Source organism: Phalangium opilio, unplaced genomic scaffold, assembly GCF_054372755.1.
Source record: "Phalangium opilio isolate 3A_F unplaced genomic scaffold, DU_Popi_V2 ptg000025l_1, whole genome shotgun sequence".
In the NCBI taxonomy this organism is placed as follows: domain Eukaryota; kingdom Metazoa; phylum Arthropoda; class Arachnida; order Opiliones; family Phalangiidae; genus Phalangium; species Phalangium opilio.
In genome coordinates, this window is record NW_028324156.1 from 4,679,645 (window position 1) to 4,704,886 (window position 25,242).

Consider the following 25,242-nt stretch of genomic DNA (forward strand, 5'->3'; position numbering starts at 1 on the left):
TTTTTATAGGAGAAATAATTCATTTTTATAGGAGAAATAATTCATTTTTATAGGAGAAATAATTCATTTTTATAGGAGAAATAATTCATTTTTATAGGAGAAATAATTCATTTTTATAGGAGAAATAATTCATTTTTATAGGAGAAATAATTCATTTTTATAGGAGAAATAATTCATTTTTATAGGAGAAATAATTCATTTTTATAGGAAAATATACGAATAAAATTATATTATATCATGTAATATTATTTTGGCTTAAACTATGTAGAAAAATCTCAAATAATTAAATTGGACTTTACTTTGAAAAGAGGAACTTAATTAAAAAAAAATATATTAAAAATCCTGAACTCCGCCATTTCGGTGTCTATTCAAATGTGATCTCAATTAAAGAGCTAAATTTTGATGAATTTGATGCTTAACTATACAAAAACTTCAACAAAGTCAAATATATAGGATATTATAGGACCTTTCAAGAAATGATAGGATAATATAGGACAGGTTCAAACATATAGGATTTATAGGACCGCTTTGCTCCCTGCATTAAGGTTTTATCGACTTTTTTTAAATAAATATAAGTTTATATATTTTTAATAAATTTGGAAACTAAAAATAAAGCTCATTAAACCCAAAAATATTAACTTTAGATAAAACATTGGCTAAGAAATTCTTCGTCAAAGATAAAAAGGTAAATTTATCTTCAACACCCAACCCAAATATCCCCAAAATCTTAAATGAAATCTTTCAAATATTTGAAAAAGATAAACATTTCGCAATGAAGTGAAATTTTCTATACACTCAATAAATTATTTAAATCCTTGGAAAGGGATTATTTAAATTAAAACTAGTTAGTCAAGACCAGAATTTAAAAATTTCCAGTTATTACATAAAAGTAATTCTACTTAAATTGATAATTAGGGAAATCAATTGAATAATAAAGATTGAAGGTTGAATAATTGCGTTTTAGGTGCGTGTTTTTATACCGAGAAACTTTACAAAAACGCTTGTCAATTAGTACTTCGAGTTAATCTATTTTCTAACTATATTTTGTTCTCAGTGAACAAGCAGGGTGTTACGTAAATTGCGGTACTGGACCGAGTCAAAGTATTTTAAGGATGACCCCTTAATTAACTCAGCATTGTAATTCAGTTTCTTAGTTAAGCTTAAGGGGTCATCCGTAAAACACTTTAAATCTCCGCGTGATTTATAGTCAAAGTATTTTAGAGATGACCCCCTTAATTAAAATAGCACTGTATTTCAGTTTCTTAGTTAAATTTAAGGGGCCATCCGTAAAACACTACGACTCCGGGCGAATCTGACTCAGTGTTCTGCTTTTAGGGATGACCCCCTTAATTAAAATAGCAATGTATTTCAGTTTCTTAGTTAAATTTAAGGGGGGTCATCCGTAAAACACTTTAATCCTAAGATGGTACTTAGTACAAAATCGTGTATAGAGTAATCTCGGTAGAGAGGGGAAAAACCAGTTTATCCCTCCCTTTAGGCGCGCTTTTGTAAGAGGGGATACTGAGCGTGCTTGTTAGGGGGGATGACACGGAGCATGGAGAGTAGTATCGGCGCTACGTACACCAACGTCACTCCCTTCTATCTCCAAGCTACGTGTCATCCCCTCTAACAAGCGCGCTCAGTATTCCTTCTTACAAAAGCGCGCCTAAAGGGAGGGATAAACTGGTTTTTCCCCTCTCTACCGAGATTACGCTATGGAGTGACGTTGAAATACGTAGCGCTGACATTACTCTATTAAATCCACTGTACTTCGGTTCCCACCACCCTCCTTTTTGTAACACCCTGTACATTTGAGTCGAGAACATGTACTTCAAATTGATATATTTCTAGTTAAGGTAAGATAAAGACTTGTAAGAGAGAAAATGAGGCTAAAAGGAAAACCATTTTTCCAAGATCCCAATTTTTTGACAAGAAAGGAGAGATTTTGATTTTATTTTTTTCTTTCTCTCTCTCTCATGGTTTCTTAGTCAGAGCGCAAAACTGGTTTGGGATAATAAATAAGTTTAAAGTTTAAACGCGTTAATTACATAATCCCACCAGGCGACGAAAAGTCTAACTTACATTTTTACCCGACTAATAAATATATTAGTAAATTAACTTTAAAAGCAAATTAATTTAATACTCTAATATCCAATTTATAAATTATAGAACTTTACTAGAAAGCACTTTAAAAAAAGTGCGACTATTGTACTCGTACACTGGAAGGGGCGACCTATACATAGTTTTCCTACTAGGAGGATTCGTACCAATTACCCGGGCCAAGGAGGCCAGGCTTCAGGAGCGCAGGTGTTACACAAGGAGGCTTTTTGACTCCACTGCGAGGTCTGGCCTCCTTGTGTAAACGGTAAAATCCTCATATTCTGAAAACTATGAATAGATAGCGGGCGTACAAGTACTGTATTGGGAGTCATTTGTGAATGTAATTCAACCCGTATCTACAACTACAACTAAAAATCTTGTAGTTTAGCAGTTCGATTCAGTTCGAGATCGTAAATTATTGCCGGTTTATGTTAACAAACGGGGTTGGGGAAAATTTCTCTAAACCCTTTGAACGAGTTTGAATTATGAAAAATCCTGGCTTACTTCAAAAAACCTAATAAAAACTACGCAGCAGTCTACGTTATCTTTGGATAGATTTTAAAAGAGTCAAAGGACTGTGTCTGTCATTAGTCAATAAGGGCAAATAACCCTTTTACAAGAAGAGATAAAACTTGGGGTGATAAAGTGAGTGAGAGAGAGAGAGACATTCCTCTCGACAAGTATTTGATAAGTTAAATGTCCCCTTTACACAGGCAGGCAGGCGTAAAGTCCTGTACAGATTGTTGACCCCCATGTACCTCTCTACCAAGCAAGAAATTTCTTGTTGCGAACAGTAGCACCCCAAAAATGTATAAAGAAAAGTAAAAAGGTTTTTGTCCTACCTGCAATTCGCACCAGGCGACTGCAACTCCAGTTGAGGTATCCAATCCTTTATAGACAGTTTTAAAGGAACCACGTCCAATTTCTTCTTCGAATTTTAAAAATCGTCCATCAGGCGACGTATCCCTGGCTTTAACACCTTCATCTTCTTCGAGCACTACGTCCGTCGTCGCGTTATTATCCTTACCACCGTTACCACCGCCATCGGCACCGGCACCACCACCACTACCGTTATTACCGCCAGCACCCTGTCCCGAAGGGTTACTGTCCTCGTTGGCCTTAGCCTCTTCGGACTCCTGTTTATATAACCGTAACGTCCTTTCGTTCACGTGAGTGTCCTCGGGATGGTCATCGGATTCACGATGTTTTTCACTACTATCACAGACTCTTCCTTGTCCTCCTTCTTGGGTCGGGGTCGGGGTAGGTGAAGATGACGCGTTAACGTCATCCTCGTCGCTAAGATTGCCTGGCGGAGGTCGATTTTGATTGGCGCCTCCGTTAGGAAGACCATCCCGACTGGGAGGTCGGTGAGATTGTACCGACGGTATCTTCGAGGCGGGTCCGGCCGCCATGGTACCAGTACCGGATACGCTGCTAACACCACCACCACCAACTCCTTTATTGTGATTGTAACCTCTTAGATGACTAGTTTTTTTAAGAGCGTTTAAGTGTTCCTGGGGACAACAGAGAGCTTGTTGGGACTGCGAATCGGAGTTCTGCCTGCGAACGCCTTGAAGAAGTAAAACTTTCCCGTCTCTGACGCTAGGGGGCGGAGTACTTCCGCTACGTATCTGGCGACGTTGTCGCGAGGAATCGCTAGCCACTCGGGGTCGATTAGCCAATGGGACACCACCGATTGGAACTCCGTTCTGGGAAACAGGGGCCACCAATCTCGAGACGCCCTTGACTCCGACGACACCATGATGACATGGTCGATGGTTTTCGACGGTTTTCGTTGACACCGTGTAGTTGTTATTGTTGTTCTTGTAATTATTAAGGAACGTTGATTGGTTTTTAGTAGTATTATCTTTGGGAGAAATGGGTCGGAATGTCCCTTCGCCAGCCAACGAAGAAAACGCGCGCCTATTATTATTGTTTTGCTGTTGGCGTTTTTGGCTTTGACGCGGAGACGGTGATGAAGACTTATTGGTCGCGGGAGCGCTTGGGCTCTGTTGAGAAGGGGTAATGACTGGTGACGTAGCCACACTCGATCCTGACCCATCGGCCGTCGTAACGCTAGTAGTAATACGCTCGTTTCTACTAAAGAAATATTCACAAGAAATCAAGGGAAAAGGCTTAAGAAACTGCTGGAGGGACAAGGCTTAGCGTGTTAAATAGACCAACGCTTAAGACCTCGACTAAGAGACTGACTGGGAGCCAAAAAGGGTTAAGTTTCTCTCGAACTGTCAAATTATCTCGTCTGACTTTTAGTTGTAAGAAGAGAACGCGCACTGACTTTAGATCCTGAACTATTTGAGAAGTATTTTCTTTATCTATTTATCAGTAATCGCGAGTCGGAGTAAAGAGTAGACGTATAGAAAGAGAGTCACTCATTCCTAATCAATGGTCGCTTGGCGAAAACTAGTTTAGTATCACGTGGAAAAAAAAAACCCCCCACACTCGTGACACAAGTACCAAACCAAGATATCACCGAGACGGAGCCATAAAAATAGTAGTACCAAAGAGATTTTGACTTCAGATTTGGGGGGGGGGGGGAAAGTTGGGAAATCACAGAAAGTATAAAGATAAAAAAATTTATAAGTATAATTACCCGCAATGCGTGTGATATCTTTGGGCGAATCTATTTTTGACGAGGCTTTGTTTATTGGCGAAATGATTTGACGAATGAGAATCGCAAGACGACGACGACGAATGTTGGAAATTATTGGAAGAGGTCCGTTTAAGAATATTTGACGATCCGTCGACTAAGTAGCCAAGGGCCGACTTTAACTGCTGCTGATGATGAAGATGTCCACCGGTTTGCTGCTGGGAATCCCCATTATCGGGCTGCACGTCTCGGGAACGACTCCTCAACATGTCAAGTCCACGAGAAGTCAGGGCACGCTCGAGTACCCTGACAAATACAACCCCGTCCTCCAATCAAAAAAAGCGCCGGGATACAACAACTCTACAAGCAAATAAAAGCCCTCGTTAAATATATTTTAAATTAAATATAATTACAATTAAAGCCACTATAAGCTTTAAAGGGATGGTGAAGTGGAAAATCAAGTGATTTTTTTTTTATCGATTCTTCTACATATTATAAGACCAGTCGGCATAAAGAAACAAACACGGAAATACCTCCGAATGATTTTAAAATTCAAAATAGGTTGAGATTTTTATGTATAGAGTAATGTCAGTTCTACTATGCAAACGTCATACCATAGAGTAGTGTCGGTAGAGGGGGGAGTAGACGGTGTATCCCTCCCTCTAGGCGCGCTTTTGTAAGAGGGGATACTGTACGCGCCTGGTAGGGGGATGACATTTAGCTAAGAGATAGAAGGGTATGACGTTTGCATACGTAGAACTGACATCTAGCTCTAGCTCAGTGTCATCCCCCTACCAGGCGCGTACAGTATCCCCTCTTACAAAAGCGCGCCTAGAGGGAGGGATAAACAGTCTACTCCCCTCTCTACCGACACTGCTCTATAATTTGAAATAAGGACCTCTGACCAATCGCGTATCGCACTGCCTTCTTGTTAACAAAATTCTCGTGGCACGCTCCATGTCAAATGAAATTTATCCGCGATATTTGATAAAATTTGCGCGCGATGTGCACACATTCATGGTGTGAGATATAGTGCGTGCAACTGGAATTTTGTTAACAGGACTGCAGGGCGTTACGCAATTGGTCGGAGGTCCTTATTTAAAATTATCCTTAAAATCAGAACCTAATTTGAATTTTAAAATCATTCCGAGGGAACTATTTCCTGAATGTTTCACTATGCAGACTGGTCTTATAATTAGTGGAAGAATCGATAAAAAAAACCACTTGATTTTCCACTTCACCCTCCCTTTAAATAACAACAACCACCACAAATTTAATTTGAAAAATATAATCACCGGTTTAAAGAAGAAAAAAAAAATTTACACCGAACTTTTATTTATTTCTCTTTCTCCCGTCAGTCCAAGGGGTCAAATAAGTATTTGACCTTTTCATAAGGGTCAGGACATGAATAAAAAGTGTTTCTCTATTTAGAAACTACGGGAAATTTGAAAGCAATCGTTTCGCAATAATGGAACGTAATAAAAAAAGCACAGAGCTTGACGTTTACACGTCCAAACTCTGGCACGTACAATCTCGATTTATAAAATACATATATAAATCGATAGAGTAGCAGCCTTGAAAGAAACACTTTTTATTTATGGAAAAAGCACACTTATAAGGGGGAGAAATTGCCCGGGATTAATCAAACTGAGACTGTAATCTTTTATAGTAAATAAATAAATAAATACTTTTACGCTACGCTACATAGACGCTATTTTCAGCCCAAAAACAATATAGAAAGCCACTTATACGAAGTAATACAATATTGCCAACTGCAATTCTAGCGCAACAACCATAAAAATGGTTTACCTGAGACTTCTTAATCTTAAACCTCAGTTGTTTTAATAATATCTATAAATAACAGGTAGGAAATTTAAAAAAAAGCGTTCGAGTGGATCTTAAACTAGCTGTTTAATCAAATTAATCGGGCTAATCACGTCGACACAAAGTTCAAGAGAAATTTATCTAGAAAGTGTTTTTCCGATTACACCTTTTTTTTTTTGGATACAACTTTGAACTTAGAAACAGTTTAAAAGTTTCGACAACGAACGTAATTTGCATTAACGATGTTAAAGTCTATGTTAAATAGCTTTCTTTAAACCTAATTCATTGCGAAATCGTGTAAAAATTAAGTTTTTAACCCTAAAAATCAAGGCGTCCGTACAGTGTTAAGCCTTGGTTATTTTTTAAAAAGGGGGTGTTCGTGTTTTACGTGTTTTACGCAAAAACCAGCTTTCAAGGATGTTATTTTTCTTTAAAAATTAAAATACTTGAAATATCGCAAAGAAATTGGGTAAAAATAATTTACAAATCAGATTTAATCTCCGTATTTAATTGATTTTGGCCCAAAGGGTTTTCGAAATTAAATCTGAAGAAAAAATCGTCAGAACTTGACACTAAAAAAACTTTGTCACCAAAATAAGGAAACTTAAATAGTATCTTTTAATTGAAAAAAAAACCCTAAAATCGTTCATTTCAACGCAAAAATTTGGCACAAACGTTTTAGGAAGGATTTTTTTTAAATCACTTGGGTCAAAATAAAACCTGGTTGCAATACTTGGATTTAAACGTTAAGACTTGGCTAATAAATTCTTACCATGGGTTTCCATATTCGGAGACAATTATATGAATGGCTGAAACTTTTTATCTTATCCTTGGATTTATAGAGAGAAATTTACGCGCAAAAAACTCCGTAGAATCCGCGCAAAAATAGGCCCACCGACGAAACACACACATACACACACTTCAAAGGGAAACCCGCTTAGTCCCTTCTACGGCTAAAATTCGTCTGCCCGAAACTGACTAGTTTTATCGTGCCGTGGTACGAGCTTCGTAGGACGGCGCCGAACTTCACCCCCGTCTCGGGGATGCTTTCCCGCCCTTCGCCCATATATTTTACTAGCTACGCTTAGCGCATGCGTCAGAGGAAGGCCGCCGCCACTGACAAGGGGCGGGAGAGAAAGGGCGCCAAACACATTTTTAAAGGGATGCCATCACGACTTTTATTTCTAATTTTTTTAAGGGATAGTGTTATTTTCACAAACAGATCCAGGTGAAAGATTATTCCTTAATCTAAATTTGAGTTTTAGAAAAGGCTTAGCAAAGCTATTTCTTTTTTTCAGTCTGGAATCAAAGGAGATACGCAGCGTGGGTCGTTACACTCTAGGAGTCTAGATATCTCAGACAGCTATTATTCTTTGGTTAATGTTTTTTATATATATTCATTTTAGCGCTAAAGAATTCTTTAGATATTCTCATCTCTCGTTAATTTTTAAATTTTAGAATTTTAAAAATATTTTCAAGGTTTTTATAAACCAGTACAGTCGGAAAATTTGCATAAATTTCCTCTATAATAAAGGAAGTTTAGTACGATTTTAAAATAGAATTTCCTTTTTACAAAACTACCGAGATGCAACATCATAAATAAATTACGAAGCTCAACTAGTTTTTGTTTAATTTTCAGAGGCCGTAAACCTTTGGAATTCTCTTGTTTACAAAATAGCATAGTCATACGTGACATATGTGACGTAGAAAAATGCCCTCCTAGACTGTGGGGCCCCAACCCCCCATTCCATTCCCCTTCCTTTGTAAAAAAAAAGTATTATAAGCCTCGGTTTGTTTTAGTCGGATCGCAAAAGCGCTAAGCCTAAATAATAAACACACATTACGCCATACCCTTTTAAACGCTCGGGGAAACGCGAAAACAAGTTCAAAATACCCTAAAATTAAGTTGCCAACGATAAACGAATCGTGTTTTGTTACCTTTAGAGATATTCCTTGTTCCATAATAAAGTAGCCAAGGCTTAAGAAACTTCAGAGAAGATGACACACAACACAAAGCAACGCGAAACACACGTACTCGCTGCGACTTAATTATCACGAAAAACAATTAAAAACCACAAGTACTTTAGGACGAAATGATCCGGCTAAATATTCAACAAAGATTCAGCGAATTTTCGTAAAATTTCTCTAAGAAAACATTTAAAAATTTCCTCACATCGGAAACGCGAACATCCGCACAGAGAAAAACCCCGACGTTTGATATTAGGCTTAAAAGCAGACGACGCATTTCCGTAAAAATAATCAGAGGCGCCTACATGGGAGAGATTTTGATTGGACGAGTCCATTTTGTACCCGGGAATGCCGGGATAGATTCAATTTAAGAGGGTATTTTGAATATTTAATGTTGATATTCATTATAGAGAAAGCGCATTTACTCCTAAAATGCCCTGAGTTTTGGGACAGGAAATATTCGAAAATGGTAAAATTAAGGATTGTCAGCACGTGCATAAACTGCAATACATTCAGGGATTGAAATTAATTTGTTAATTAGTTAAATTAGGATTAGGAAATTCAAGGGTTAGGCTTAGCTACTGCGTCATTAACATTAAACATAAGACTGAAGTTAAGAAACCAAAATATCGGGGTGAAGGATGATTTTTTTTAAGGTCAGAACTTTACGACCTAGATTATGAAACTGTTCTAACCAAGAAAAGATAGAATTTGGCGCAGTGCTTTGTGGGTAAAATTTTATAAAAGCAGACTGACAGTCTGCGAGCTTCCCTAAGCTTATATCATAAAGAAACGTTTGACCCTTAACCCTGAACGGCCCGAAAATAATTATATTCCACTAGTTACACTCCAAACCGCTAAAATATACAACACCTGCAAGACATGTAGCTCCATAATCTTAGATATTAGAAGTATATTTATCAGTCTTGAATACTAATTAACAATATCTTAATGACTATGAGATATAAATAATTATTGAACATAAAAAAATACGGGATGGCCCCACTTTGGAAGAAGAAGAAAAAAATCAGTAAAAATTATTGAAACGGGGAAATGATTTTTAAGATCGAGACATAACATAAAAACAAATTTAGGTTGTGAGTTCTCATTTTTTTTATATATCATATTTATTGTTATTATGTCTGGATTAACAAAAAAAGAGAATGGGAGAGGAGAGAGAAAAAGCTCATAGACTAAAGGGGCCAATTAAATATATCGTCTAGGAGATTTTTGAAATGATGACCAATAAGGAACTACAAGGTTTCCTCAAAGTATAATAAACTTTGACACCAAATCATCCTCGTACATCCCCAAATGGTACCTCTTTCATTAACATTCGGGGCTTTCAAAAGAAAAAAAAAATGAAACCAAAACTCGACAGGGAGGGAATGAATCACGCAATTAAAGTATACACTTTTTTTTAATGAACTACTTTCCCCAAAAGAATTAAATATAAATGCGTAGAATTATGGCGCCATTAGACCCTTTTTCAAAAGTCGGGGATTAAAGTCCACACCTGGTTTTCTGGACAACAAAGACGTTAGATACGACTTAATCAGACTTATCAAACAAAATCCCTTTGGTGGACTGGTAACTTTGAAGCCTTATCTATTGTCTTTGTTGTCCTCATACCCATCAATGTTCTGTCTTTGCCCTATATGAAGCGAGCGACACTGAGCATCCCCGCCCCCATTTTGAATAGCAGGGGTGGATAGATTTCTTGAACTTGGAATGTTTAACCAAAGAGGGTAGAAAGAGGGGGAGTAGAAGGCTTGGCTGGAGTGTTCTCGCTTTCATAGTTTACCTCTAAGCTTCCGGTGTGCGCGCGCATCTTTCAGTGCCCTCTTATTGGTTGAAATACGGTGAACCGGATATTAGAAGGAAAATATAACAAATAAATAAAAGAGAAAAGCGAGAACACTCAAAATGCCTGGTCAAAGCCGCTAACTTCAACTCCCCCTCTTTCTACCCTCTTTGGTTTAACAGACCATTTTCTGGGCCTTTCTGTTTGAACTAAAGGGGAGGAGTTAATTGTAGAACCCGTTACCCTTGAAGTCATGCATAAAGCAGCATGAACTTTGAAACCACGTGACATTGATACAGTGCGCGCGACTCTCGCGACCTATTCGCTCCAGCAGGAGTTCATAATAACCCTCCTTCGGGGGGTTATTATGAACTCCTGGCTCCAGATACGAATCTTCGCTTGTTCTGAACGAGTAGGCCTTGGGTCGAAGGTTTCCGATATAAGTGAATAGCCAATGATACGCTAGGAAGGAGGAGCGGCCGTTTTAATAAAGTTTTAAGCCCTTCCCCTTACCTTCATTCAGATAGAGTCTATGGCCTCTTAACAATTCCAAGTAGAAGAAATCTACTTAATCCTGTAACTCCACGGGACTTGCGTCTGTTCATTTCGAATAAGAGATATTGTATCTCAAATTTAGGGGATCCAGGGCACTTTATTACTAGCATCCATTACTCTCCCAAATGTCTACTTCTAATCAACGTACTTAAAAGTCATCAGCATCGAAAGCAATTTTGAGAGCGTAAGGGGGAACCGTTCCAAAACAATCTAACTTCCTGAATTGCATTTCTTTAATGGAAGGCAGGGCAGGCAATCTTGACTTTGTTTCTTCGGTGTTGGTACACTTTTTATTTCAAGGGTACTCGAGTTTGTTTATCCATCCGTAAGGAGAGAATTAAACCGATTATACTACAGCCAAGATTTATTTTAAGCTAGAAAAAACTGCGGGGGACATCAGATAGGTAACGTGCCAACCAACCTTGCTAGAGTCAGGCGTTCTTCGAATTAAGGAGAGAAAATTGGCAAAAGAGTAAATTTAAACAACCCTTTCTCGAGGATGCTGCTGCCAAACGTGATATTTTAGAAGCTATACCTACATCTTACTAAACTAATTTCGAAATGTGATCATCGGAAGTTGAAAGGATTTTAATAGCCTTGTTTCATTATACAGGGTGTTCTATAAAAGGTGGTAAAACCGAAATACAGTGGAATGGTTCTATGGTAGAGAGGGGTAGAGACTGTATATCCTTGCCTCTGGGAGCGCTCTTGTAAGAGGGGATATGGGGAGCTAACAACTTTCTAGGGGGAAGAGATAGTCTGACGTCACGCAGCCCCTCTCTGGTTGGCATTTTTGCGCGTGGAATACTGTTTCAACCGTTAGGGGGGATGAAACTCCAGTAAGAGATAGAAGGGTGTGACGTTTCAGGGTCAGAACTGTACGCGCCCAGTAGGATGAAGACACCGAGCTATGGGAAATCAATTTTGGTTCGAAAATGTAACGGTTTTACGGATGGCCCCTTAAATTTAAGTAAGAAACCGAAAGGTAAAGCTAATTTAATTAAGGGGTCATTCATAAAAAACTCTAATCATAGCTTGTAAACGGTGGGAAATGTCATAGACTCAAAATTTATTTCCAATAGCACCATCCCAATGTACTTCGGTTCCTACCATCGTTTTTGCAACACCCTGTATACTCTTAATATGTAGTATACTTTATTCTGCTTACCTAACGGTGTGTATCTTTGATAACTTAATTAAATTGTTTCAAGGTTTCCTTAGTACGAGAACCTGATCTGATTCCAATAGTTTTAATTAATTAATTTAACGCTGCCAGTCAAATTTCTTCCCTCACGTGATTTTTCCGCGAATCGTAAATGATTTAATATTTTTTTTTTTCAAGCATTGCCATTCTAAGAAATTTAATTATATTTAAAACCTTGGAAAGTATTGCTTTTTTCTTTCCATTTTTTTCGCTCAATATTTTATATATGATATCAATATACCCTTCTTAGATTGCGAATTAATATTGAAGATTGCAAAAGGTAAAATAATATTTTTTTGCAAAGTTTAGCGTCTTTACTTGTAACGAAAGACGCCTCTAATCTGGAACCGAAGCGGTTCAAATCGCTTTCTAAGAATTTTAAATACTATACACTCAAGTTGCGCACCGATATCTTATGTTAAGATAAAGTAGTTTTCAATAAAGGTAAGAGAAAACTGAAACTTCTAGCTTATTCCGGTTTGTAAATACAACCAAAAACACACATACACAAACACAAAAAAGAGAAAATTATCATAGAAAATACGAAATATATTACTAACCTTTCGAGATTTGTTGCGTTGTACCAAAAGTTTATTAACTTTTGGTTGTACCGTATAGTCAACCGTTTTTCAGCGAAATATAACGAAGACTATTTGAACTGGAGAAAAGATCCGAAACACAAATCGAAGGCACAAAATACAGTGCTGACTATTCAGTACGCGAACCACTTCTTCAAAACCACGATCTTTATCTTACAGACACTAAAATTCTAAAAATAGTATTGCAAAAAAACAATTATTGTTATGATAAACGGTAGAGAGAGAAAAAAAAAACTTTCCCTTCGCGCTGCCGCGTACGAAATTTTGGTTTCAAAGTCTAGATAAAATCATCCTCAAGTTCCCATTGCCTAAAATTAGAAACCAACTGTGGGGAGGAATTGGTAGGGGTGTGAACGTATTATAATCCTAACCATGAACTTGTCTCATCCTTTCGTTCTGGGATTCTATAGAAACTTGGTTGGGTTTCGTACTTGGAAAGTTATTGGTATTGACAAAGGGTTTCTTTAGTATATAAGGAGGGTCCGTGGAGAATCGTGATTGACGGACGGACAAACCCTTTTAAAAACACAAACCACCCCACACGTGTGTTGAAAGGGTTAAAGAAAGGTCAAGGGGCTAATCCCTACCGAATTTTTCCATGATTTCAGGTTACCCGTAATTGGAGGGTAGGGTTTTCTTTTCCTTTTTCTTGTTTTTCAAGATAACGTCTTACACATTATATTCCTTTGGTATAGGACATGCAAGTGAGTGACGGGCCCCTCACGGGAAAAAAGATTTAACTTGACAGGTCAGGTGTTGCATTGTGGGGAAACAGTATAGTTCTGGACATTTCAATTGAATTCAAAAATTGCCTACAATTTGTGTTAAACCCAAATACAGAAGCCATGGGGTACCACCCCTTAACCTTTTGACCCCCATAACCCTCTTCATGGTTACCACAATAAATTCGTTTCATGACAAACAGAGAAACCAACACACAGGGGCGAGGCCGCCATTGGGGTATCCTCCCTCTCGCCAAGAAGCTCCGCCAGAGGTAGCGCCAGTTGGTTGGATTCCCACGTGTAGTGAACCCGGGCTCCGTCTGGCGTTGCTTCTTGGCGAGATGGAGAATACCCCAATGGCGGCCACGCCCCTGTGTGTTGTTTTCCCTGCTTGTAATAAACGAATTTGTCTATTCTACAAATATTTTAAGATCCTTTAAAGGAGCTATGGCTGGATAATTTCTTAATGAAATATAGTAAAGATATCAAGGATGGAAAATTCGAAACCCTTTGCTCACTAATTACTTCGCCTACGTCATCAAGATAACGAGAAACAAGTTTTGTTCTTGTTAATACGACCTTCATCGTCAAACGACCTTGAGGCGCCACAAGCCAGAGCTCAGCAGAGGACCTTTTTTATTCAACATCTACCCTACCCCTACCTTCGTGCAACGTTATTCCGGGCTTTCCGGCCAGGAAGTCTGCCATAATTTAATCCCCTAAACTCGACCCTTTTTTGCAAAATGGAAAAAAGGGACCTACGTGAAGGTTACGGTGTAGGAGTAACTTGTGAATGATTTTATGTTGATTAGAAACCTTTGTATATATTTATAACAAAATTAAATATCACATTGAAGTTTGAACTCAAAATATTTTGTTATAAATGAGAACTACCTGGGCCAGCCAAGTCGACGGGGAAACAACCGAGCACGCTGAACGGACGTGGCGCTCCGCAATCTCCGCCAAGCAAAGCCTGCGGCACTACGGGGCTAAAGCGCTTCCCTCCGTGGAGGCCTGCTATGATGGCTCTCACGGAGGAGGCCTCCTTTTCCAGGCACGGACGGGGTCCCTGCTTACGGGTGTCCGCCGCGCCGACTTCGGCGATTACCAGCGCACCTGTCGCCTCTGTGGTCTCCAGGACGAAGATGTCTTTCACGTCTTAATGGAGTGTCCAGAGACATGTGCCTCCCCCGCGACTTCCGATTGGCGACATGTCAATCGTGGTAGCCCGTTGGAAGTTGTCCTCGGTCTGGAGGGCTCCGTGTGGGACCACGACGCCGTTCGGACCATCCTCACGACCTGGTGGACCAAAAATGAAGCCTGGCGACGCGCCCACCCTGACTCGTCCATACCACATTATCTGGACCGATAGGTCTCAAGACTTCCGTCCCCCGCTGCCACCACAAACATTTGCGCATTTTGTTGGACTTTTTAACTTCTGCTGCGCTCCCCCAATTGTAGGGAGCCGCCCTGTTTCAAAAGGGCGTACCATTGTACGGCGAACAATTAAACCTGTAAACCTGTAAACCTGTTCAGCGCGCCAGTTTTTGGCGGGAACTTTCAGCCATTGAGATAGGCTTTCAGCGCGCCAGTTTTTGGCGGGAATATTTAGCGCGCGATATTTGAAGGCGCAAAACTGATGACAGTCATAAAATATCGGAAATTTCTAGAGGTTATTTCAATTTTATTCTTTTTTTTTACGATATACACAAAAATCATCATAATTTATTTTCGCGAAATATGAATCGTAGGAGTCTACTTTTTTAAATATATTTATATACATTATATTTTTATAATAAAACCTATTTGTGTGTGATCTGCTTAGATGCCTGTTAGTTTTAGATTAAATTTGGTGGAAAATTTATAGAAATCGTTCTAAATGGTGTGTATGTGTGTAAAAATATTTTGAGGTGGGAGTGGAGACCTAATAATAAGTAATTAATTAGTGTACTAAAATTAAAATTAATATTAATGAAGGTTCAATAATTATTCTAATGGGGTAACATTTAAGCAATGTTTTTTGTTTTTTTTTTCTAAACCATTCATTATTAAACTCACCTACTTCAATCCTGGAATGATTAATTAATTAATTGTTTAATTAATGCGTCATTTCATTAATTATTCATTAGTTAATATTAATATAAAAACTATGTTATTTTGTTATATATATATATGATAGCGATTATGTTTGTACTTATTTTACTTAGAAGCCAATCAACGAAAGTAAAGCCAAGCAAAAATATACATAAATGGCTATTTACTATTTAGTAAACTATTTTTACACGACACTTTTAAATGATTCATTCAAAGTATTTCTTTAAGAGTATTTTATAAAGACAGAACTTAAAATTAATATCACAAAAAAATTATTAAAAAAAAAAACAAGACGTACATTGATTGCAACACAAAATTAATTAATTAATTAACAAAATAAATATCGCCTGCCTAATTTGGTCTACGATATATTGTCTACTTTTGTTAAAAACCTCCCTCTCTCTATTCCTTAACCGGACTTAACGCTAATATCATCTATCTATTCTTTCCCTACATTTAAAATACAATATATATTTATATACTTGGTTAATTTAATTTAATTGTCTGGACATTATCGAATTAATTTCGAATTTACTAATTAATTGGCCTTATTCCTGATCAACGCCACCGAGGTGTAGCGGCGACTTTTGGAACTATAATAATACGGTAGCCAATTACAGGTGGCGCTGGAGTTGACGTACTCTGATGGAGATCTGTTATTTTCTATGTTTTGATTATTACCGCTTCAACTTCAAAAAACATGTTTTAACTAATTATTATTAACCGAATAATCTCCAAATAGACCAAAATCAAATGGAAACTTACTCCGAAAGTCTTATTTCATAATATTAGACAGAATAAGAAAGGTAAAATCAACTTTTAATACTTTTGAAACCATATCGCTTGTTAAGCCTTGGCTATTCACATGATTCAAAATAGAGAAAATAACAGATCTCCATCAGAGTCCATCGACTCCAGCGCCACCTGTAATTGGCTACCGTATTATTATAGTTCCAAAAGTCGCCGCTACGCCTCGGTGGCGTTGATCAGGAATAAGGCCAATTAATGTAATACTACAATAACCTAGCTACTTCGCTGCTAAAAATCAATGTTAATTGAATTCATATTAATTAATTTCTATATTATTATAATTATTTATACAATTTCTTACAATTTATTTACAAAAAAACCCTCCGTTACTTATCAATATAGTTCATATTTATTTTGTTTTCTTGGCTATTTTCAAATTTTCAAACTTCTCTCTCTCCCCATTTTAATTTTAATTTTAATTCAACAAAATTAAGGTGTATTACTGTTTATTTTGGGGTATTTACGTTGGTATCCCCCAAACCCAGTTAGAGCAGCAGCATTATTTTTAGGGGGACTAGAATTAATGCTACCGGCACTATCAATAGAACCACCTTCCCCCCCAGTGTTATTCCCCCCACCAAAACCCCCGCTACCTCCTGTTAAACTATCAGGAGATTGGAGGGAATGAACATAGAGTGGATTGACATTTGAAGCGTCAAATTGAGTGCTGTCATAAACATAGTTGTTCTGAAGATTATTTATGAAAGAAAGAAACAAAGAAAGAGAATGTGAGAGAAGATGTTAATTAATTAAGTTTAATTTAACAGGGTTCGTACAAAATGTTTGGAATGAAATTCCCTGACTTTCCCAGGTTTTCCCTGACTAAATCCCACAAATTTCCCTGACCATATGCAATAACTTACAAGGCGTAAATATATGAAAACCAATCTAAATTCACTCGAATCATTTTTGCACGAGTTGTCATTGTTATAAAGATAAGCCAATTAATTCGTTTAATTTAACCATAAGTAAATCATAAATAACCGGAGCGAGCGAAGAGAGCTCCGCGAATTTGGGGTTCTGCTCAAGTCTCAGACAACACTTTTTTGGTCACCCTTATACTGTTATCCAGACTATCAATTTCCCACCAATATATTTTTCCCTGACATTTCCCTCACTTTGTAGGCCCATTTTCAATTTCCCTGACTATTCCAGGTTATCCAGGTCGTGTACGAACCCTGTTTAATCTAAGATTATTAGAGAAATGGGGTAACCTGATAGATATAGTCTGAATCGGTCTTCAGAGAAGAACATGATAGTTGATGGGGAAGACTAACATTATCGTCTTCAACTACATCATCAACTTGGGCCTTATATGAAAACATTATACTCGGTTGAGCCACACTAAAAGACAAACAAGGAACACGTCACGTCTTTAGCACTGAGGCTCAGTAATCTATAAAAAAAAAAACCCTTTCCAAGACATCCATACCTGAAAAAATCTGCCAAAAACGTTCTGTAGACCAATGGAGTAAAGATTGTGAAGTAAATATAAGTTGTGACATCAACCACACTATAATAAATATTAATTAGACTTCTCTAGAAGTTCATTTACTTAAAAGTAAAACACTTTAAATAAATGAACTTAACCAACCAAAGGCCACAATCCTCTCTATAGTAAAGTAATCCGCTACCAACAGCTTGTGTCATATTAAGTGTTGCCAAAAATAGGGCATACCAGTAAAACGAGCGTTTAGCTAAGATATAATAATAATATACAAATGTTTAACATTCATTATGATTAAAATTAGTTAATTTGAATTATATTACATGGTAGAGCCAGTCTTTCTCTTATTGGTGTCCAAGGAAGGACAAAAATGGCCCAATAAATCTGAATTATACAGTGACAATTTGAATAATTTGACCCATTTAATTTAGGGTGTGTTCTTATAACTTACCACAGAATAAATGATGGAACTGACAAACCAAAAAAGCATTCCTCCGTGCCCAAAAATGTAATAATTTTTGCTAACAACCATAAAGGTTCCATCTGGAGAAACTATTTCCAATGCACCTTGAGTGCAGGAATAAGCTAAAGCTATCATAGATGTTACCAAAAGAACTCTTCTGATACTCGTTCCACTGTCTAGATGGCCTAAATATATCAGAAGTAAATCCTTCCTCAGTATAATTTCAATCATTTACCGAGTTAAAAAATCTGCGTTTTTAGTTCTTTACCAAATGCAAGTCCAAAAATGAGGACACTCAGTTCAGTTGAGAGTAAGAAAAATCTTACAGCAACCCAAAGAACTTTGTCAGTAAGACTACCGGCAGGTACAGCTGCATTAACTGTCATTGATACTACACATCTTATAACACTAATAACAGCGTTAACGACTACCTATAATTTTAATAGAGACCCTTTAAACTTACAATTCCCCGTTAATTTTCTTTTAAGTTTAAAATAAATATTACCAGGGCATAAAATGTAGAGAAAATAGGGCTACTTGTTGCCCGTAATTTTAATCTGGCTCGATTAAATCGTATTATTAAGAAAAACAGGAATAATATATTAGGGACCATAATACCAATGTCCCAATATCGAACCCTTTTGGTTTTAAGAAAATGTTTTAAGATTAGGGATAAACCTTTCTAAGTTTTGTATTTGAAAATAGTGTCATAATTACCGAGAGGTTAGTATCTCTTCATACAGAATCCATTTGCAAACAGATTCTTCGACAATGTCAGAGGGTGTGACATTTTCATTTTTAATACCTAATCTTGATTGCTCTAATGAATAAGCTAATGTATTGTCGTCCGGAAACATCGTTAAAGTTCTCTATAGGTTACTTAAACCAAGATCGACAATTGAACTAGTGCATAGCCTAAATTTTAAGGAAGAAATAGAAGAATTTTTATTTACTTCTATGTTCTTCTAGTAGTAAATAGATATATATATCAATATGCTTTGCCCCTCAAAACTAACAACATTCGAGTTGGACTTGGTTGGTACACGAATTTATCAGTTCTATATAAATTTTCCACTCAAAACTAGTTAACAACTATCAGATTGACAAATATTTTAACTGAAAAATTGGGTAACTTGTTTACCAAAACATGATTTTCCCCTTTTAGAGATGACAAAGGCTTAACTAAAACAATCCCCTTAAGCCTAACATATTGAAATACTATTAATCAATTTCATGGATTTACCTTTTCATTCTTTTATATAACCTTAACGAAATTAAATACTCATTATTAAAACAAAATATACCGGTTTAATTATTAATAACTGCACAAAGTACGATTTAAAATCAAAACTTTTCCGTCGCCCGTGATGGATAAAAGTGGGAAAATGACAGGATGAGTAATAGTGGAAGGTGGAAGGTCAAAGGAGAACTTTATGAACTGATCTGAACTGAGCTTATTTTATAGTTTCAATAAAATTCAAAAAATGGCGGGAAGCACAAAACTTTTCCTATATATATTTCAACACTTATTATTTATCGAAATAACGATAAAACTAACTAGGAACCAAATTAAACTAGCGTTGACTAGCATTAAAAACCTTTTCCTGGAAATATTTTTACTGGCCCTCATTTGAGTCATTTCACGCTTGAAAAGGCGCGAAAATGGGGCGCGTTTCCATAGTGACCAAAACAACAAACTAAAGATGACCCCCAAGAAAGGCGAAATAGGAAATTATCTATTCATTTGGGTTTCTGGCCACCTGGTAAACGACATGAGCGATAGATTCATGAGCGCCCAGAGGCAAAGTTTCATGCGAGAAAGAATTCGGGCTGAGTATCGGATCAAATTACTTTGGCATAAACGTTATTGTAGTTTCCCTCATAATTTTAATCAAAATCAAATTAGCGAAATTCCCTCCAATCAGGAGGGAGTATCGGAACAGAGATTGGATAATGCAACCACCAGCACGGTAGTTGACTCCACCCTTGGTTACCGCGCGACTCTTTAAGTAAACAATCTACCGGTTGTCAGGTAGGACACAAAGTTATTAAAAAATATCATGTGACGTAACCTAAGGTAAGTTATTAAACTTTGCTTGCCAAGGTTTCTTTGCGTTCTAACAGTCAGCAGATATTTTCGGGATGTGAACCATAACGGATGTCTCCTGGCTGGCTCTTGTCGAGCCAGTCATGAGTCATGGGTCACTCATGAGTAGAAAATAGTAACTAATTCATAAGAAGTCAGGCACCAACTACAGCACATTATTTTATCAAATTTTAAAGTAAGTTTGTGTAAATTCTATAATTGCAAGAGTGTAATTTTGTTAATTAATATTTTTATCTAATTTTATTAAATTATATTTTTAGGATTAATAATTTAGATCTTAATTATTTAATAAATCCATTATTGAATTTTCGTAAAATCAAGTTTCTATGGTAACCTATGTTGTCCCTGCATCACCATGGCAACGTACTTCCTCCAATAGCTAATGGAACAATACAAATAATAGTGTTTGAAACTTGATACGCCCTTAGCAAACTTTAGTAATGTAGCGTGTTTGATGTAAACAGCTGTCAGTAATTTTATAGTAATATAGTTAAACGTGGGTTAAATTCAAATACTCCATATCCGTGAAATTCTATAAAACTAAATGCCATAAATTGTTAATTGTGTAAATGTTTCCATGAATAGTGTAAGGCGCTCTCTATCAATAAAACTCCGTCCAAAATATTGCAATAGGAATATTGTAATAGAAGTTTTTAGAGTTTGTTCTCTTAGTACAATAGAATAGATTCATGTCAAAAAATAAATACAAGAATATATATTTTATGCACCGATAATAAAATAAAACTTGCTAAAAACACGTCTCGCTTCAATGAATTTTAACAACAAAACGTCAAAAACTAGATCAAAAACCTCCAAAAACAAAATGAATTAATTTAAACAAACCCCACGTCAAAATTAAACTATCATGTGTTTTCAAGCGAATTTTGCCTAAAGAGATAATGCCTTAAATTAAATTCCATGTAATCCAGTTTCTTGGTATGAAAATTACGTGTGTAATTCGCCCCGCGGAAAAATAGGAATAGGGTCAAACAATACTGAAAGGTGAAACACGTTATATTACGTTTTTATGTAGAGAAAAACCCGTTTATCCTGTCACTAAAAGATGCTTATATTTTTAATCCATGGATGGTAAATACAATGTACACGGGAGTTGTTTAAGTTTATACAGGAAATATACCAAATTATTAACAACTACTCCAGGGGTTTATATGTCTAGCATCCTTGCCGAGTGGGGGCAGGAAATGGTGGCGGGGAATGGTTGGAATTTCGATGACGTCAAAGGAAAAACTTCCGGTTTTGTTTGTTTGATATTTTGTAATCGCGGGAAAAAGGGGGTCCCCTACACTGTGTAGGCGCGTCATGCTGAGTAGTTGTAGGCCAAATCTGGCCATACGCGATACCATAATAGACCTGTCAGCTAAGCTTGGATTACGCAATCTTGACTCATTCAAACTCGGATTATATTTAATTTATAGAGGTAAGCGACTTACGTCTTTGTTATTAACTTTAAAGCCTGAGGGTTACTGATGAACTAGTAAACTTGAGTTCATTATATTCGCGCTAAGCCTTGGCCAGTTTGTAAGTAAAGTTTGTAGTTTTCGCGAACTTTTAAAACTTTTGACAACTTTTTGAAAAGTTGGTTTAGGTCTATTTTTGATCTAAAATATTAATATTTTGTTTATCCGGTGTTTCTGTTAGTCATTATTACATTTTTTTTGGTATAATAAAGTTAGTTTTATAGCTGAGGTGTTAAAATTATAAGAAAATTTCTTTTATGTTATTATAATATTATTATATAGAACAATTTTGAAGTTGCCCAAAACTAGTATAAACTTCGCAAAACGTGAGCGGCTAAATGTGCGCCTGTTTTTGTTATTATCAAGGTTTATCTAATGAATAAATTTCCCCCTTTTCCAAAATATTACTAAATTGGGTATGTTTTTACCTTAAAATATAGTTACTTTTCCCAATTATTGCTAATTAGCTGGTTTATCGTCGCCTCTTTGAACAATATTTTTATTTTATTTTTTACTTTATCTCTACTATCTCTACCCTAAAAAGAGGCCCACTTTTAGCCACTCCTCCCAAAACACTTAGAAAGCTACCAAAAAGTCTAAATGCCTATTCAGACGCTACAACTTTTGACTGAACTATCAGATGGGTCAAAAAATTGAGTCAGCAAAAACTAGTCAGTGATAAATGTTAAATTTGGTGGTTCAACTTGCAATTGAACTTCTGTTCACAAGTCCTAAGTAGTTTACTTCACTCAAGTTGACTCATCTAAATGGGTCAAAAAGTGGTATCGTCTGAAAATGTCTTTAAAGCAACAGGCGGCTCCATTATCACCCTGGCAAACCTTCTGGGCACGAATTTTTCTTGCCAAAGGCAGGAACCAATCAGACCTAGTGCATTAGGTCTGATGAGTCCCTGCCTTTGTCTTAAAGGGACTGTAAAGAGTTCGGCGGACCATTGAATTTTTAAAAAAAAAATCTGACCCGACCCATCCTCCCCTCTCTTGTGATTGGTTGAGTGCCGCTCTGCTTGGGCGTTTCCCAGTTCTGACCCGCGAGAGTGCGAGACCCCCGCTGCGTTTGCTAGAAGGAAAGACTTTCGTTTTGCTCACCCCCCCCCCGGAATTGTGACGTCAATAACGACGTTTTCAAAAAAAAAAAATTCCAACGGTCCGCCGACTTCTTTAGAGACCCTTTAACTAGCCTTTACCAAGCTTAGCCACTGTGTAGTAGAAAATCCATCTTAAAGGGTCACCAACGGAGCCCCCCCCTTTCCTTTAAAGTTAGTTATTTTTTAACCTTTAACCCTCTTAATGAAATTTTTGCGGGAAATTTCTTCATAATTCTAGCTTTAAACTAAAATGCCACGTCATAACAACTCTGACCCTTCGCAACAACAATCAGAAATGACCACCTCCCAATTACTGGGCAGTTCTAGTGGCAATCACAACTTAGCAGAAACTGGTAGTTTCATCCACAAACCTCCTAGAGGTTGGCTCCACCCAGATGATCTAATAATGGACCGTGGCATGGCCTACGGTGTCCGTTACATTGGTTGCCTCGAAGTCAATACTTCCATGAAAAGCCTAGACTTCGAAACGCGATCAATGGTGGCTAAAGAGAGCATCAATAGAGTATGCGAAGTTGCTGGACTTAAAACAACAGACAAACGTCGAAAAGTTGATAAAAGAGTGTTGAGAATGTTGGCCACAACACCCAACATGGATCACGCCGGTTCTAACATCACTTTAACCATCACCAGCGGATTTTTAAACCTGGTTATCCTGGAATCGGGGGAAGTTATCGCGAAACACGAGATGCCTAACATTTCATTCGCATCAGGAGGCGACGCTGATACTTTAGATTTTGTGGCATACGTTGCAAAAGATCGTCGGTATGGTCGAGCTTGTTTTATACTGGAATGTGGAGGTGGTTTAGCCCAAGACGTAATAACCACCATTGGACAAGCATTTGAATTACGGTTCAAAGAATTTTTACATGGATCTGCTGTTCCTTTAACCCAATCTTCCTTATCTGGCGTTCAAACTCAAAACACAACAGGAACATTGCCTAAAAGTCGAAGTACAGTAGCAAAGCCCTCGAATGGATTTAAACGAAACGACCCTGAATATTACAATGATTTACCAGGGAAAGCACCCCCTGATACGCCACCACCGGTACCACCTTTACCAGCTGGATTTTCTAGTTTAAGTCATTCTCGAGAAAATAGGGAACGAAAGAAGAATCAAACTAGACAACAGGAAACGACAATACAGAAAGAGGTCCCTGTTGGGAACCTCATTGACTTATCAACGGAATTACTGGGAGGACCTCATCATGGTAATAACCATTCCCAGGGCGCCGTGGCCAAAGCCTTAATAGAAGAGGCGGAGCATAACTACGCAAATGATTCAGTGTTAAACGGACAACGACAAAAGAAACCAGATACAACGACGACGACGAAAGATCCATTTGATATGCAACCATTTACTCAAGCAATCGCGTCTTCAAATACAAGTACTGTGGGAGGAAACAAGAGCGTCCCGTTTCAACAATTTGCCAGCCTACCGCCACCGCCTTCCAAGAAATTTAACTCAACGGGGGCCACTCCGAAATTGACGCAAAACTCGAGTACTTCGATTAAAACTCCGTTAAACCAAGAGGAATGGTTTCACAGCACCATTAGCCGAAAAGATAGCGAGGCTTTGGTTAAAAAAGATGGCGATTTTTTAGTACGCGAATCTCTGGGCTCTCCTGGACAGTACGTTTTAACCGGAATGCAAAATGGCGTTAGAAAACACCTGTTATTGGTTGACCCCGAAGGAGTGGTCAGAACAAAGGATAGAACTTTCGAAAGCGTCAGTCATTTGATCAATTACCATTGCGATAATGGATTGCCAATTATATCAGCCGAAAGTGCCTTGATTTTAAAACGTCCAGTTAATAAATTTGTTACTAATGGAACCCTTTGAAACTATTATTTTTTTTTTGCCTTTGAATCTCAATAAATGATTATTTTTAAACACTATTAACTTTAATTAAAGTAATTTATTTCGCCCTTGCACTGCCAATTAATATTAATCCTATATTTAGAATCGCGTGCCAAGCATTTACTTGCATTTGTATAGACTAATAGCACCCCATGTTATTTCCCTATAGAACGTAATACAGTCAAAGGTGGGGACTGTCAGTACTATATAATTATGATATAATTGAAAAACAATTGACGAAATATTTTTGTAATTTAAAATACTAAAAGTATATGGAAGGTAATTTGTAATTATTAGATGAATTTTTTAAATAAAACCATGAATTTTGATGAATTTTTCATGTTTCATAAATGAATAAAAAACTAACGTGTTATGGAAAAATTAATGTTATTTTCTCAATATTAGTGGCTTTACAGTTTACACTCAGCGGCGTTAATTAAATATGGCGTACATTCAGTGGCATCATTATTTTGGA

The 25,242-nt window shown here is 37.2% G+C and overlaps 2 protein-coding genes, 1 long non-coding RNA gene and 1 pseudogene across 14 annotated transcripts in view; 2 read left to right on the forward strand and 2 right to left on the reverse strand.

Moving 5' to 3' along the window:
* The window catches only part of Wnk (Wnk kinase), a 53,635-nt gene extending 40,853 nt beyond the window's left edge, over nucleotides 1-12,782 (reverse strand). For 3 of the 11 annotated variants that reach the window (XM_089869385.1, XM_089869386.1, XM_089869380.1), the window contains exons 1-3: nucleotides 12,624-12,781; nucleotides 4,712-5,068; nucleotides 2,943-4,200 (exon numbers count right to left, since the gene is read on the reverse strand). In XM_089869385.1, the coding sequence (XP_089725511.1) occupies nucleotides 2,943-4,200; nucleotides 4,712-4,977 (1,524 nt within the window). In that variant the 5' untranslated portion in view covers nucleotides 4,978-5,068; nucleotides 12,624-12,781. Of the gene's footprint in view, nucleotides 1-2,942; nucleotides 4,201-4,711; nucleotides 5,069-6,517; nucleotides 6,560-7,304; nucleotides 7,589-8,470; nucleotides 8,767-12,623 lie in introns of those variants that run through there. The other 8 variants (XM_089869388.1, XM_089869387.1, XM_089869390.1 and 5 more) reach the window with 6 other exon arrangements.
* A 2,265-nt stretch (nucleotides 12,783-15,047) lies between these two features.
* Nucleotides 15,048-19,602, reverse strand: LOC149691917 (transmembrane protein adipocyte-associated 1-like). Its single transcript, XM_089869394.1, has 10 exons — nucleotides 19,442-19,602; nucleotides 18,916-19,113; nucleotides 18,704-18,836; nucleotides 18,467-18,629; nucleotides 18,187-18,383; nucleotides 18,059-18,119; nucleotides 17,883-17,985; nucleotides 17,721-17,801; nucleotides 17,503-17,632; nucleotides 15,048-16,975 (listed from the first exon to the last, which is right to left on the reverse strand). The coding sequence occupies exons 2-10, from the start codon at nucleotides 19,053-19,055 to the stop codon at nucleotides 16,718-16,720; spliced, it is 1,266 nt and encodes a 421-aa protein (XP_089725520.1). The 5' UTR covers nucleotides 19,056-19,113; nucleotides 19,442-19,602; the 3' UTR covers nucleotides 15,048-16,717.
* Nucleotides 19,603-19,715: 113 nt separating this feature from the next.
* Nucleotides 19,716-21,145, forward strand: LOC149691918 (uncharacterized). Its single transcript, XR_016383543.1, has 3 exons — nucleotides 19,716-20,230; nucleotides 20,303-20,480; nucleotides 20,566-21,145. It is a non-coding gene; the product is annotated as an uncharacterized LOC149691918 (long non-coding RNA).
* A 438-nt stretch (nucleotides 21,146-21,583) lies between these two features.
* Nucleotides 21,584-25,100, forward strand: LOC149691919 (SHC-transforming protein 1 pseudogene; annotated as a pseudogene). The gene is made up of 2 exons (XR_016383541.1): nucleotides 21,584-21,743; nucleotides 23,127-25,100. The product of XR_016383541.1 is annotated as an SHC-transforming protein 1 pseudogene (transcript).
* The last annotated feature ends 142 nt before the right edge of the window (nucleotides 25,101-25,242 follow it).